The sequence below is a fragment of the Lytechinus pictus genome, chromosome 3 (genome assembly GCF_037042905.1).
Source record: "Lytechinus pictus isolate F3 Inbred chromosome 3, Lp3.0, whole genome shotgun sequence".
NCBI lineage: Eukaryota > Metazoa > Echinodermata > Echinoidea > Temnopleuroida > Toxopneustidae > Lytechinus > Lytechinus pictus.
Genome location: NC_087247.1, coordinates 38,750,759 through 38,766,877, shown reverse-complemented (window position 1 = coordinate 38,766,877; position 16,119 = coordinate 38,750,759). Strand labels below are relative to the sequence as shown.

General features: G+C 36.0%; 1 protein-coding gene across 1 annotated transcript; it reads right to left on the bottom strand.

Moving 5' to 3' along the window:
- Positions 1 to 360: 360 nt before the first annotated feature.
- On the bottom strand, positions 361 to 15,918 carry LOC129257290 (cytochrome P450 3A24-like). Its single transcript, XM_064096997.1, has 11 exons — positions 15,871 to 15,918; positions 15,422 to 15,518; positions 14,984 to 15,100; positions 13,938 to 14,026; positions 12,472 to 12,623; positions 11,531 to 11,667; positions 10,751 to 10,936; positions 10,225 to 10,445; positions 4,286 to 4,423; positions 3,152 to 3,314; positions 361 to 2,709 (listed from the first exon to the last, which is right to left on the bottom strand). The coding sequence occupies exons 3-11, from the start codon at positions 15,074 to 15,076 to the stop codon at positions 2,632 to 2,634; spliced, it is 1,257 nt and encodes a 418-aa protein (XP_063953067.1). The 5' UTR covers positions 15,077 to 15,100; positions 15,422 to 15,518; positions 15,871 to 15,918; the 3' UTR covers positions 361 to 2,631.
- Between the last annotated feature and the right edge of the window lie 201 nt (positions 15,919 to 16,119).

Here is a 16,119-nt window from a genome sequence, read left to right as displayed (position 1 = left end):
GTGATAGCCTCACCTTCTGTACATATTTTTTTCAACAAATTGTTAGTAAAAATAAAATGCTCCCTGAGGGTGGTAATCATCTTTTTTGTTTGTATGTTTTGGGTTTTTTCGTCACTGAATTCTGCATGAAGTGGGTATCCTTGTGGGGGCACTTTACTGGTCAATCATCGGTCAACCACTTCTTGTGACCATCAATACCATCGCGACTTTGCAGTTTCGATCGCTGTTTTCATAAAAGCTGTTTTCAACAGATTTCATCATCATCCATATCATCATCATCCTCAACATCATCATCATCATTGTCGCTGTCGTCGTCGACATTATTATCGACCCTAATAATGAAAGCCTGACATTGTATCATGACGTATGTGTTTCGATTTTATTACTTGAATTGAGCCGACGTGGATCATGACAAACAGATAATACATAATAAATTCAACCTTTCTCTTGATCCAAACACCTGACTTCTCGAAAAAAAAAAAGATGTATGAAAATACTACTTAAATTTATTTTTAAAAACACAATCAACTGTTTGCCAGCAATTTGCAACGATACAGAAAATTTAGGAATTTACATAACCTAATTCTGTATTTTATTTATGAAAAACATACCATTCGAATTTTAGGGACCCAAGATATACAAGCCCTGCCTTAAATATAGGTTCCACTATTTTTTGCTCGCAAAAACCTCTTCTCCAAAAGTCGTTACACTTAGTTATTAAATCCTTTATTTTCTAGACACGTTCATTTTTCAACTTTATATTGTAATCCATTTATTCTTTGTTTATCATGTATGTATTATTATGAATTATAATTATTCTTTGTTTTAACACGTTTAACACGTACGTACTACTATGAATCACAATTAAATAGGAAGATAAAATTCTTAAATTCCTGAGAATTTAATTGAATATAGATGTTTCTTTTTGTTTCATTTTTCATCAATTTGAATAACATCTAACTCGGCCAATTGGATATACATGCAATATAATACTACATTATGTAGTTTATCTAGCTAATCATGACTTATGTGTTTGATGATTATGATAATGATATTGACCTCTATGTAAATGGTAACTGTTAAATGGTAAGGATTATAATAATATAGCATAATAATACATGAAGTGACGATATTTTTATATACAGTGATAATAATGATATAATCTATAATAATACAATTTACAGTGCTCTATGCCTTATTTTCCGTATGTCAGATGTCCTACATTAGCCTTAAAATTATATTTTAAAAACATAATTCCATATTTATTTCTCAATGTGAACCTTCCACTTTGCGATTTAATTTTATATCCCAATCTCAACCTTCTTCACAACTTATAGATTTGTTTATTGAATTTAGTGCATGTATTTCAGTTATCACTACCATATTATAGCTTTTATTTATAAATATCTTTGGAATATATTTTGTAACGTGCTCTCATCTATAATTTCCTTGTAAGTGCAATATACCAACATCATTTAATTAATTGTTACTTTACATTATTTGACTATTTCATTTCACTTATGTAACTATGAAATTTATGTTTACATTGTAATCTTTGATTGTATCAGTCTCCCGACTGTTTTTAACAAGGAAGTTTTTGTACAATAAACCGAAATGAATGAAAAAAAAAAGAATTGTAAATGAAAACAAGAGTGGAAAATAAAATAAAATCTAGTCAAACCTATTATAGTAGGTTATATTTGCCATATACAAGCACACTAATCTAGGGTCTAGTGAAAATCACATTCATGGATAAAGAGTACATAATACACAATACACAGTTTTTTTAATATAATGTTTGTTCCATTATACATAGTTTCTTTGTCTCGTGCGTTATTGATTCCTATTTAGTGTTAATCTATATGACCATAAAATGATGAATGATCTGAAAGTATATATTTCTATGATAGACTATTCGACGAAAATATTACTAGCATGTACGAAAATAATAATACCTGATCTGAAAAGGATCGAACACGATTAAGTAATATATTTATATATATATATATATATCTACCAACGAATGAAAATGATACGACAAAGAGTGTTAATTTGGGACAAAATGTTTAATATTATAGGCGCGTTTTCCGTGCTTTGCGCGCATGGGAAAAGAAAACTTCCTCTACTTGCATCATCCGTTCAAATTTGAGCTCTTTTTTTTTCTTCGCAATCGAGTTTTATAATCTAAGAAAAATCAAAAATGATTTAGAGCATGCAGGTTAAGGTTTCAGAGAAATTTTAAAATTCCAGAGCTTCAACGCAAAAACGATATAAAACCATAGTTATTGTACTGCTTATAGTCAATTAACAATATTTCTTTTACATTCATGTCACTTTGATAGAAAATTGAAGAAAATATAATAAACCAACAAGTACGTATCAAATGTGAAGTATAGGGGTGAACGCACAATCAGCTTGCCTGAACGCTCCGGTGCGGCGCCGCGTAGACAAACCTTCTGTTTTCATAGTTCAAGTGTTTTTCCAACAACACGCCCCTAACTTTATAATTATATGAATATCTTCACAGTTAACAAACTTTGGTCATAATTATCAGCAAACGCGAATCCTTGAATAAGTACAAAGATTTTTTTTTTAGTTATTCATGTATTAAAGATCAAGTATTTTATTTGATTAGTTTCTTCGCACGACCCGAAGTGCGATACCATTCTTTGGAGTCACAAGCCCAATACTTCCAGTCTTTGGTGGTATCTGAAAAAGAATAAGAATAATAGTTACTTCAGTTTAGTAACGTTTCTCAAGCTTCAACGCTTCTAATAAAGTAATGTAACATTTGAATGCTTAGATTATACTTTCCTTTCAGGGGCGGTGTTTAACATAAAGAATAACGGATTGGCGGTGTATGTGTAATAGTATAATACCAGGATGCAGTGTGTGTATAGGAGATACCGCCCACAAAAAAAAGTATATAGGCCTAATTTTTATTCACTGGAAAAGTAACTTGTCGGCCTACTTTGCTGTTGACTGGCGGTCTGTTGGGCATGGATCCATAGGTCAATGGTTGGGATATGTGACATTTAGATTTCAGAAAAAACAGATCGGTTCCAGATATTGCAAAGAAATAAAATTGCTGTCGGCTCGTATGGAAAACTCATTTTAATGTATTCAAAAGTTGAAATAAGATGCCACGTACCTCAGTTTGAGGGCAGGTCTCTAAGCGGAATTCCCTCAAAACTCTAACAAGGGCAATCTTGGTTTCCATGACAGCGAATCTCATACCAATACACATTCTGGGTCCAGTCCCAAAGGGAATCCAAGAATAGGGGTGCGTAGTTTCGAGATTCTCCTTGGTAAACCTGCAGAAGTTTTCACAACAAGAAATCACTATTCTTAGTCTTAAATAAGTCACATTGAAAGCATTTAAATGATGCTGCTATCTTCCAATTATACTTGAAGTTTAGTGTACGTGTATAGGCAATAGGAAAAATAAGCCCTCCAAATGTATGGAATAAGAAATAATGGGAAGAAAATCGTGCTGTAACTTGAATACCGATTTCAAGACAAAACACAAAGACTACTCCGCATGAACAATTATAATTTTCTCTAAAGAAATAACGATGGGTGAAGCACATTTTAGAGAAAACTCCTTCATCATCATAGCTGTTTTTCTGTGAGGCATGCTTTTCACACTGCATTTCCTTAGCCCCATACTATCCTTAACCCCGGACTATCCTTAACCCCATACTATCTTTTTTTTGGCACATTGTCTTTCTTAATCCCATACTATTTGCTTCTGCCGGGATAAACGCCGTAATCCCGGCTAAGACCCCCCCCCCCTTAGCCCCACCAATTTCCCGGGTTTAAGGAAAATAAGTGCAGTGTGAAAAGCATAATATATTGTGTGCTTGTGTATATTCTCGTCCACTTATATGACAAAATAAACGCCGGTATTAAGTATACATGCCGTTTATTCGAAAGTAGATAGATTAAATAAGCTGAACACAGGGTTGTATGTACAATGTCGCCCAAATATAGTCAATGGAACGACTTTTACACATGGTATGTTGAATATGAATGAAATATATACACAATAAGAACAAATATTACACATGAATATGATAGGCTAGATAAACACTGACTACAGACATGATTGTATGTATGCATATAACTAATATGGTTTTATGTAAAATGAGAATTCCAAAAAGAAGTCAAATTTTGATTTTCAAAGAATTTCGATGGTAATCTATAAAGAAAAAAGTACAATTGCATGCTTTTGCCATGTGATGCATCACAAGAAAAATATATATAGTTACTTTACCCATTTTACCTTTCAGGAATAAATTTATCTGGCTCAGGCCAAATCTCCGGGTCACGTTGTATGGTATAGATGGGGATGTCGACTTGCATTCCTTTTGGTATAGTAAAGCCATTCACCTCATACTCTTTGGTGCAGACCCGGCTGATACTAAACAGTGGGAAAAGAAACACATTGGGAAAAAAGCTCAATTTCGACTAACTCAGAAATGACCAAATTAAAAAAAATGAAAATGAAAAATTGATAAATCGAGAAAGTTTAGTTATGTTTAGTTACTCAGATCAGTAAATATGTGATGATTTATCATTTTCAGTATAATCGTGTCAGTTATCATCAATATCGTAATGAAGCAGAAATTTTTAGGGGGGCAGACATGGCGTATGTGGCAAAATTTATAAAAAGCTGCGAGTGAGAAAAGCGAGTGAAAAAATGACAATTTTCATCACTAAAATCGATTAATAATCATAAATTGATTTTGTACAGGAAAGAGTAACATATTTTTCACATTTTCTTTTCATTTTCTTAAAATCATTAATTGTATTTCCTCCCTTTGTCATAGAAATTGATATCATACTGTATTCCACCCTTTTCCCTTTCCTATTCTCTTTTTTTCCCTCAACCATTTGTACGCCCTTGGGGCAAGGTATGAAAAATTCAGTATGGGTGCGGTGTACATTCCCAGGTAACAAGCCAACGTTGGCTCTAGGTTGGAAACTTGAAAGTCGTTGGACGTTGGAAAAACTTGATGGATTTACGTTGAATCGACGTTGGAAACTAGTTTGATGGAAAGATGATTGACAATCAACAATGACACGACGTTGGCAAAGTTGAAAACTCGTTAGTTGGAGAGTTGTTGGACAGTCGACAATGTCACAACGTTGGAAACACGTTTGATTGGATAGTTGTTGAACAGCCAGCAAAGGCACAACGTTGGCAACGTTGGAAACTAGTCCGATGGAAAGTTGTTGAACAACCGACAATGGCACAACGTTGACAAAGTTGAAAACTTGTTTGTTGGAGATTTGTTGGACGGTCGACAATGGCACAACGTTGGAAACTAGTAAGTTGGAGATTAGTTGGATCGTCGACAATGACACAACGTTGGAAACTAGTGTGTTGGAGATTTGTTGGACAATTGACACTGGCACAACGTTGGAAACTGGTAGGTTGGAGATCAGTTGGATAGTCGATGATGACACAACGTTAACAAGGTTGGAAAGTAGTTCGATGGAAAGTTGTTGATCAACCGACAATTGCACAACGTTGACAAAGTTGGAAACTGGTTTGATGGAGATTTGTTGGATAGTCGACAATGGCACAATGTTGGAAAATGGTAGGTTGGAGATTAGTTGGATAGTCGACAATGACACAACATTGACAAAGCTGGAAACTAGTTAGATGGAAAGTTGTTGAACAACTGACACTGGCACAACGTTGGAAACTGGCAGGTTGGAGATCAGTTGGATAGTCGACGATGATACACCGTTGGAAACTAGGGTGTTGGAGATTTGTTGGACAATTGACACTGGCACAACGTTGGAAACTGGTAGCTGGAGATCAGTTGGATAGTCGACGATGACACAACGTTGGCAAGGTTGGAAACTAGTTAGATGGAAAGTTGTTGATCAACCGACAATGGCACACAACGTTGACAAAGTTGGAAACTGGTTTGATGGAGATTTGTTGGATAGTCGACAATGGCACAATGTTGGAAACTAGTGCGTTGGAGATTTGTTGGACGGTCGACAATGGCACAATGTTGGAAAATGGTATGTTGGAGATTAGTTGGATAGTCGACAATGCAACGTTGACAAAGCTGGAAACTAGTTAGATGGAGAGTTGTTGAACAACGGACAATGGCACAACGTGGACAACGTTGGAAACTAGTTTATTGGACATTTGTTGGACAGTCGATAATGGCACAACGTTGGAAACATGTTTGATTAGATAGTTACTGAACAGCCGATAATGGCACAATGTTGACAATGTTGGAAACTAGTTCGATGGAGAGGGATGGAGAGTTGTTACAACTTACAACCGACAATGGCACAACGTTGACAACATTGAAAACTATAGTTTATTGGAGAGTTGTTGACAGTTAACATCGACACAATGTTGGAAACTATAGTTTGGTGGATATTTGTTTGACAGTCAACATAATATCCCGGCATAGTATACACAGTGTTGAGAACAGAACTGGTTCATTGGAGAATTGATATACAGACGACAACTACTCGCATAAAATCCAATGGGGCCGGGGAGGGGGTGATCAATTAGTAAGTTTGCTTGTCTATCCATGTCACCCTTGTATCCTCCCAGCAATAAGGGGGGAAAATCGAGAGAGAAGGAAAATAATGGGAAGGGAAAGAGGAATTTAAAGGGGAAAACAAAAATAAAGACGGGATAGAATAGATCAGGCTACCGGGGGCTGCAAATGTGTCGATTAATATATAGAAAATAAAGGAAAAAAGACAAGAAAACAAATGCAGTTCAAGACCAGAATTTCCAGAAACGCCCTCGTCCTTTGCAGCTGGCTAGGCCTCTCACAGTAAGTACGAGATATAGGCCTACCGTCACATAGCTAGAAGAAATTGAAGAAGGAAATACAAGCATCAAATGTGCCTATTTAAAAATACCATACTATTCTGATGCGCAGAATTAGTCGCGACGCGTCGACGTCAGACTCCTTCTTCTGTGTAGTCTGCTTCCTTCAATTTTGAACTTGAAGAATCTGGCAGAATTTGAACTGGATATAGACAATTAAATTCCCGAATATCTAGTGATCTGGCACAGTACTTATAAGCTGCATATTTAGGACCTACAAACTACAGTGAAATTTTCTTTGCACTTGCAGATAGTCGGTAACTGCAACTGTTGATCCCATCCGAAAGATCCCGGAGTCAGCTTCTGTGTGCATACAGTCCGACGCTAGTATTTTCGTGTAAGTACTTAACACCAGTCACTGCATTTTACGGGGATGGTTCGTCGTGTTCGCCCCCTGTCCGTGAGCTACAGGAGGCAAACACGACGAACCATCCCCGTAAAATTATCTTTTACAGTTAAGATGAGAGCAAATCATTAGACTTTTAATACATTTTAATGAAAAAAATATTACGCTCGGTGTTGGAGCTCAGTTCAGCAGCCCTTTCACGCTCTCAACACCAAACACCGGCCGTACTTGAAATCACCCAATGACTTGCTTCCTGGCATTCTTGCCCTATTCATTATATTATACGCTGCCTTGAATTGACCTGGACTGGTCGGTCGTGCCTGGCCTAGCCTGGACGGAGTGTTTTCCAACTGCAGTCAAACATGTAGGTGCTACGTGAGGCATGCTTACACTTACTAGTGCTGAAATATCATTTAAGAGTTATGGCATGAGCGAGACTAGACCAAAAGCTTCAGTCTCTGTATTTTGGTTGTTCCGCTGAACTACGTTGGCTCCACTCACCGGTGAAATGTCAGAATTGTTAAGGAAATCCCCAGAAACGACGGTTATTCCTGTCTAGAGCGAGACTAGGCCATGGCCATGCATATTGAGATCTGAGTTGACTTCTATATTAATCAAAAAGAGGCGCTCTTAAGTTACAGTAGGCAGTAGCTACGTTACTCTGAGTGAGGCCAAGTTACACGACCTCCTTTTTAGATTTTGTAAATACTGAGAGACTGCAATTACACATGTGAGTTTTTGTGATGATTACTGACGTTGCAATTGGCAGTGCATACCGAGTCATCAAACAGTTGTAGACAGAAACAGAGATTGCAACTCGCAAGAAAATGTAATAGTTAATACATCTTAATTCTTATTACATATGCCTATGTTTGGTATTAGTCTTGTTTGAGAAAAAGAGGATGTCAATAATGTTTAAATGCTACAAAGGCCTCAATAAATATCACACGTAATTCTCTTGATTCCTCTTAATTATGTGAAGAGACTTGTAACAGAAAGAATGAAAAGAAATGAATAGTTGTAATAATAGTTGTAATGTTTTTTGACAGAATCATGAACAGGTTACAGATGATGATGGCACAGTGTTGAAAACTGTTTGATGGAAAAGGCGCATCGTTGGATTTGTTTTAAATTAAACCAACAAAGAAGCAACGTTACACCAACGTTGAACCGATATTAGACAAACATTGAATCAACGTTTACGCCAACGTTGGACTAACATTGGACTAACGTTGAATCAACTTTCCATCAACATTGGACCAACATTAGACCAACGTTGGATCAACGTTACCCAACGTTGGACCAACATTGGAACAACGCTGCCATACCTGCCTCATCTGGACATAATGATTATGCACTCATGAATATTCATTACATCAGTAAATGACCAAAATTTTAGGTAATATTGCTATAATAATTAAAGTATTTATGTTTATTCTAAATTTCCACCATGAAAAGTTTCAAAAAAGTATGTGGCTCCATTACCATATCATTTATAGTCGAAACATATTATTCTAAGTGAAATTTTTGAGGTTAAATGTGGAAAATGATATTAACTGTATTCTGCCTAGTGTAGCAAAGTTGCTCTTTATATAGGAGTCAATGACAGGATTCAGTGGATAGGTGTAGGATGATAGGAATAGGATGTAGGATTAGGATGTAGGATTTTAGGATAGGATAAGATATGATGATAAGGATTAGAGTGTAGGGTTGCAACGGTGGACTTCACCTTGAAACCCATTAATATTTTGTTAATTATTGCTTTACGTTGGAATAACGTTGGAGCATTGATGAAGCAACGTTGTGACAACGTTGTAACAAAGTTGGAGCAATGTTGCCAGACAACGTTGGAGCATCGTTGCTGGACAGCGTTGAACCAACGTTGTAAACATTGTTGGACTGACGATGTATGCGCGTGCACTTCCATCGCTGCTACAACGTTGCCCATCAACGTTGCAGCAACGCTGTTATTGATGACTCAGCCGACATGAGACCAACGTTGGAGAATTGATGGTGGACAACGTTGAACTGACGTTGGAAATGTTGTTGGTCTGACGATGTATGGACGTGCACTTCTATCGATGATGCAACGTTGCTCGCCAACGTTGTAGCAACGTTGTATTTGACTATTTAGCCAACATTGGATCAACGTTGCCAGACAACGTTGGAACATTGTTGCTGGACAACGTTGAACTGACGTTGGAAATGTCGTTGGTCTGACGATGTATGCGCGTGCACTTCTATCAATGATGCAACGTTTGCCTGCCAACTTTGAGGCAACGTTGGGAAAACATTTCCCAACGTTGATCCAATGTTAGTCCAACGCTGTATTGTTACCTGGGTTGTAATTTGTAAGTGGGGTCTATACGCCTAACAAAAGAGAAAAAAATATATGAACTGTCGTAGCAACGAAACTGTTTTATTGATTGCATAACACGGTGTATGTGATAAAAAAATGTTTTATGTTGTAAGGCTGCGTATTGCTGTTTCCGGTCTCTCGGCTTATGCAGCAATGCGCAAAGGTTTGAGCCAGGCTTTATTCCATGAATATTTCAGTAACAACCTTATTATCTTGTATGAAATATGTACATTCCTTTGTTAAAATTACAAACAACACATAGACAGGGTTCCCACAGAAGTTTGATAACAGAATTCCATGACTTTTCCATGACTAAAGTGCTGCTTTCCATGACTTCCCGTGACGTCCCGGGAGTTACGTTGAATTTTGGTTGTCACAAAACTGGGGAAAATGGAAATCATGAACACCAATTATTATAGCAGAGTATGATCACAAAGTATGAGAGTTGCGAGACATGACAAACAGGAAAGCTGCCATAGCCAAGAGGTGAATGCAACCCATGACTTTTCAAAAAAATTCCAATTCCCTGACTTTCCATGATCACAAATTTTTCCAGGATTTTCAAGGATTTCCATGACTGTGGGAACCCTGATAGAGATATACATAGAATAAGTCCTAAATGGAAATGAAGGAATAATTTACAGTGGAGCAATCGGGTAGAGGCGAAGAGTCTCACGAATCACGTGATCAAGATACGTCATCTTGGCGATGGTGGTATAATTGACACTTTCTGATGCCGGTGTCACCTCGTCTATTTCTTTGATCAGTTTGTCCTGGATCTCTGGATTCCTAGCTAAAAAGTAGGAAGAGAAGCCACAGAGGGAGCTTGTGTTTTCGTAGCCACCGAATAAAAAGAACATTGCCTGAAAATGATAGCAATGCGGAAGACGTGATGTTTATCATTCAGAGGAAGGTTTCGAAGGGATTTGTCGGTAAATACTTATAAATTGTACATCAGCGACATGAAATGGTTTATTCATCGTAGATTGTACTGTTAACTAAAGCTGTACTAACAAATGCTTCTTAAATGGTGATGTTCATTCCTAAATTGAAACTCATCATCATATTCATAAATTATATTACATTGAAACAAAGTCAGACTGTGAAAATACATAGCTTGTTTTACCAGAGTGATATAGCGCACCCTGTTTATAATTCTACAATGTACCTGTGCTGTGAATTCGTCATCATCAATGGGTTTCGACATCTTAGCATCACGATGTACGGAGTCTTTGTCATTCTCGTGCTGAATCTTGAGGTCATCATCGATATCTTCTTGAGGTTCTTTCTGATTGGTTCCATCTTCATGTTTTTGTCGAGTAGCATCGACCATCAGCTGGAGAAAATCCATCCTCTTGTGACAAAAAAAAATCCTTTTGAACATTTTAAATGCTAGGGGCGAATATTGGATGTATGATAATTTTTTTACTTTTTCAACGTCAAAGAATATTGAGATTTATGTCATATTGAGTAGGATTCAGGATTTCTTTGGAAATATCTGACAGGATTTAAAGAAATGTGTTCAACCAACATTGGGCATTTCTTTCGGGCATTTGTATTTATCCAGTATGATGAAAATTTTGCCCATTCTAAAGTAATTGCTCCTTATTTTTTCTTATCCTAAATGGACAATATGCTTCCCGCATTGGGTAAAATACTACCCCAAATTGGTTGGACACATAATTACTCTCGTGCTGGTTAAAATTTTACCCAATATTTTTTACAGGATATATATATATATCTCAGGGCACAGCCCGCGGAACTCTGAAGCGGTTCGTAATTTCTTTGTGTCTGCATCCAATATGATTGTAACAATGCAACCACACATCACACTCGATGCAGGAGTTGCAAAACGGGTTTAAAAGTGGATGAGCCTGAACTGAAAGTAGGGGGAGTGGCAAACATGTATAAAATCAAAATTTGATACAACCTTTGATAAATTCCTTACTTTATTTTCTTTGTTCGCTGTACTTCTTCTAATCGTTATCGCCTGGGTAGCAATATCTCTAAAGAATCTCAATGAATCACTTTTCAAAAGTCCGATGTTGAAATATCTGAATATGCCAGCCAGCCAAGGGAAAATAGCTGCATTTAATAAAAGAGTGAGACGTTTTTATTTGGATTTATAATAAAACAATGAAATTGCTTGAATTAAAAGATGTGTTATCAAGAATCTGTCCATTTGGGAACATACTGAACGTTTAATGAGCAATAACACCACCTGCAATAATACAGTCAGTGAGTCAGTACATATACCAATGATTGGAATAGAGAACAAATTGACAGGCATTTAGAAAATAATTCCGATGCTTTACGATTTGTGTTAATTTACCAAGAATCTTTGTTTAAAAAAAGGTTACGAAAGAATATGTTTTTAGAAGAACCCTCTAAGAACAAATATATATTTTTTTTCAAGATAATATAGTCACACCTTAACAACAACAAGTCCAATCCGATTGAGGGTATAGGTCATGCCATTGAAGATATCGTAATAGCGTATGGGGTAGTTTCGCCCATTTGAAAATAGTTTTAATAGGAGAAGTAGAAGAATGTAATGGAAGAGTAGAAATAGAAGTAGCAAGAGATGTAGTAGTGATGATTTTGTAGAATGCATATGAGATGGTTTAAAACAGCCACGGGTTATAGTGCTTCATTTAAAAGCCGCGCTTTAATTATGTGAACATAAAACCCAACTGTGTGCATTGTATCAAAGAGAACCCACATTCCATGCCTTGTTTGCACTGCAGCAAACTCCATCAAGGACTCCGCAATTTCATTGTATACTTTCCCTCGAAAGAGATTTGAGAAATAACTCGCTCATTCGATATGAAGGCATGTCTTTACTAATACCTGTTGTTAGCTTTTACCTCTTTACCGCCATCGACTTACCTGTAATGGCAATCAGAGGACTGAAGACAAACCCACTCTGAATGACCTTCTTTGCATGATCAACAAAAGGGTGCCCTGGGTTGTCCTGTGAATCGACGTCAAGACCAAAGGCACATGCCGATATCGAATCCATGACGAAGTATCCATAAAGTCTGTACAAATTATAAGAGGATTGATTTAGAACGAATGAATGCGAAAGGACGCTTCCCTCTCTCCCTTTATCTCTTCCTTTCTCGTTCTTTCCCTCTCTCTTTTCTCCTTACTTTTTACCTTTATCGCAATTACTGTGGAAATGCTGTAGCAGCAGTCGAGCTCTTTTTTCTATTATTCTAATCTCCCATTTTCTCTCATTTTTTTGGCATTCATAGGTCTATATTTATATGTTTCTTTATTGTCACCTACAAATCATTCATTTTTTAAGGAGGTTTAGTGAAAATGATAAACAGAACAGAGGAAAACTCTAAGTTACGTAATTCCTTGGCAAAAAAAAATGTCCTGAACAAGTCCTTGATTACACATGAACACTTTATCGAGTATATCGTAGCAAAGGTTGCCATCACATCAGCAAACATAATATACCGTGTGAGTTAAAAAAAACTTGACATCTCACTCATCCCCAATTAAGGAAAAAAAATCATGAACACATAATTGTTATATATGGTATGAAAGAGTATCTTCTCCCAAATAATTTGATACCACATTTATGTGGTATGTGTTAACCCTTGGATAATCAGGAGGTACTTTTTACTGTGATGTAAAGTTCGATTTGCGCCAAAGTAAGGCATGGTTGCAATGAATGAATCCAAATACCAATAATGTCATAATCCTACCTGAGTTAGTAGATATATCCTTGACATCTAGATTGATTAATTGGAGTCATGCCTTACTTTGGCGCAAGTAAAAAATTACATCTCTGCAAAAGATACCTTATAATTGTCCAAGCGCGAAGACATACCACATAAATATGGTATTAAATTATTTGGAAGAAGATATCTTTCGTCCCAGCCATATATGATGATTAAGTATTCATGCAATATTTTTCCCGTAAATTGGAGACTTGTGAGGTGTCAATTGTTTTTTACTCACGCGGTAGAAATAATTTTCTTTTTTAGTTGTTTATTCATTTAGTTATTTGTTTATTTATTAATTCATTTATCTATTCATCCATTCATTTACTAATCAAGTTATTCATACATTCATTTATTTATTTGTTTAATTATATATCGTTTTATTTAATTTACTTATTACCTACAGATCATCAAAGGAAAGGGATTTAAAAAATGGTTTGAAAAAGTCGCAATTACAACGATAAACATCAATATTAGACATGGACATGAAATCACACTCAAAGATATTTTGTTTAGGCAATGTTTAATAAAATGGATTTCTTTCGAATGATATCTTTGGATAATGTGATTGGGTTTTGTAAGTGCAAATTCGGTATAAATGAAAAAAAATCATCTTACTGTTTGCATTCTACAAAACCACTTTTGGCTTGTTCTTTCCCAATGTTCTCTACAAGTCTATCAGCTTTTTCATTCACCAGAAGGGACATCTAGAAACAGAGAAATCGTTTTTCATTAAGAAAATGTTCAGCATATTCAAACAAAAAGGCCCACATAAATATATCCAATCATAACAATTCAACCCATCGTGTAATATAAAGACAAATTAGACAAATAGAATATTTTGAGAAGCTTTACCTGTATAGGCTTACATTTATAAAGGCCCTACGAATTGTTCCATCGCCCCTCAAATACATTAATCTCTTTATAAGATATTGATAATTTCGCTCAAAGAGTGCATGAAATCACTTAATGTCATTGTGCTTATGCAAATATTTTAGGACTAGTCTCTTTTAGTCTTTACCCCCTCGCCCCAAATAAGTTACGTAATTTAAGATCTTTGGCTAGTTAAAATCCAAGAATCATTTCCGAAATTCGTCTATAAAAATAATGCCGAAATAATTACCTTTATTTTATGAACGTATTTACCTAGATTTGTTACCCAGGGATCAATTTGTATAGTACGAGAAAAACAATCCAACGTACAGTGAGGGTTATTGGAACATTAAATGTCAAATTATTTGTCTTGCGACTCTATTTGAGCCCAACCACATAACTTTACACTTATCATTGCTTATCTTTGTTGATATATAAACCACGAAGAGTTGTAAATGTAAATTGGTCACTTTCCTGGTTCCATTTCCTCCCAAGATCGGTCTAACTAAATATTTCATTGTTTGCACATTAACAATGAAAACATCATTTACAATTATGTCTGACTCTTCTCACTAACTTTCTTCTTCTTCCAAATACGAGTTTGAAATCGTTGATTTTGAATGCCTTCCAAATAATATTAGATAAAATGACAAAATGAATAAAGAATGATAAAATAGAATGAAAGCAAATAAAATGAAAATGAAAAAATAACATGAAAATGAATATGTCATATTAACAAAATGAATACATAGAAGAGGAAAAGAAAAGAACAGGTGTGTGTACATAGTTACCTTTTTCATTTTGTTAGCACTAAAACTCTGAGAGGTAACATTTCTGACTTTTTTCCATCTTGAATCTCTGAGGAAGAAGAGTGATTTATCCATTGGACGATTGACGAGAGGAAAACTCTGTGGATAGAATGTTTTAAAACGTTTGTTAAATTTTGTATTTGTTTACATCTTTAATGAAAAACAAGTGGTGATGGATAGACAGGTGTATAGTGGTCAGGAGAAGGAAATGGATAAAATACAGAAGAGGGCAAAGAAATGGAGAGAGGTACTTAATCAAAGAAAAAGAATGAGCGAAAGATAAATGCACTTTCATACACACACCCTCTCCCATACACACCCATCCCCACCCTCACTCACGCCCCGCACATGAATGTAGACTCTTCCATCAGCTTCGCTATGGAAAGGAAAATGATCAATATTGCACGATGCAGTACTCACTGGTCTGTTATAGAAGTATTGGAAGTCCTTCACGAGAATGTTCTTGACAGCATCCAAATCACTTATGACCAAGATGGGTACATTGAAGTTGTATACCCTGCAAGGTAACCGTACCAATTACCAATCATAAAGAGACGACATATTGATACTAGTTTAACTGAATTTTTGTCATTTGTCATTTAATTGAAATTGTATTCTTTGACAGTATTTTTTATATTTGTTGGCTAGCTTCGCCATCTGATAGATCGAAAAAAATAGTTTTGGATATCTTCTACTCGTAGACTGAAAAGTCGGCTGAATTTATGAAAATAAATTCCACAGAAGATAAGGGCATACATAAATTTCTTTGCAGGCACAAAGTAGGTTTGTAAACAATGAAAATGAAATCAATACTATGTGTGGCAACCAAGGTATAAAAGCATGTTGAGTAAAAACAACAAAATGCTCACCCAAAGAAATGTCCATAAGTCTTCGAATACTCCTCGTACTTCTCATGTCGTGACTTGAAACAGGAAAATTTGTTCGATACCAACATTTAAGAAAATCTGATTTGAGGTCAACTGTACGGAGCCCGAGAGGGGACATGCATGAACATTTTTTTTTAATAAGTCGTTCCCACCACTTATAAGTCGTTCCCACCACTTATAAGTCGTTCCCACCACTTATAAGTCGTTCCCACCACTTATAAGTCGTTACCA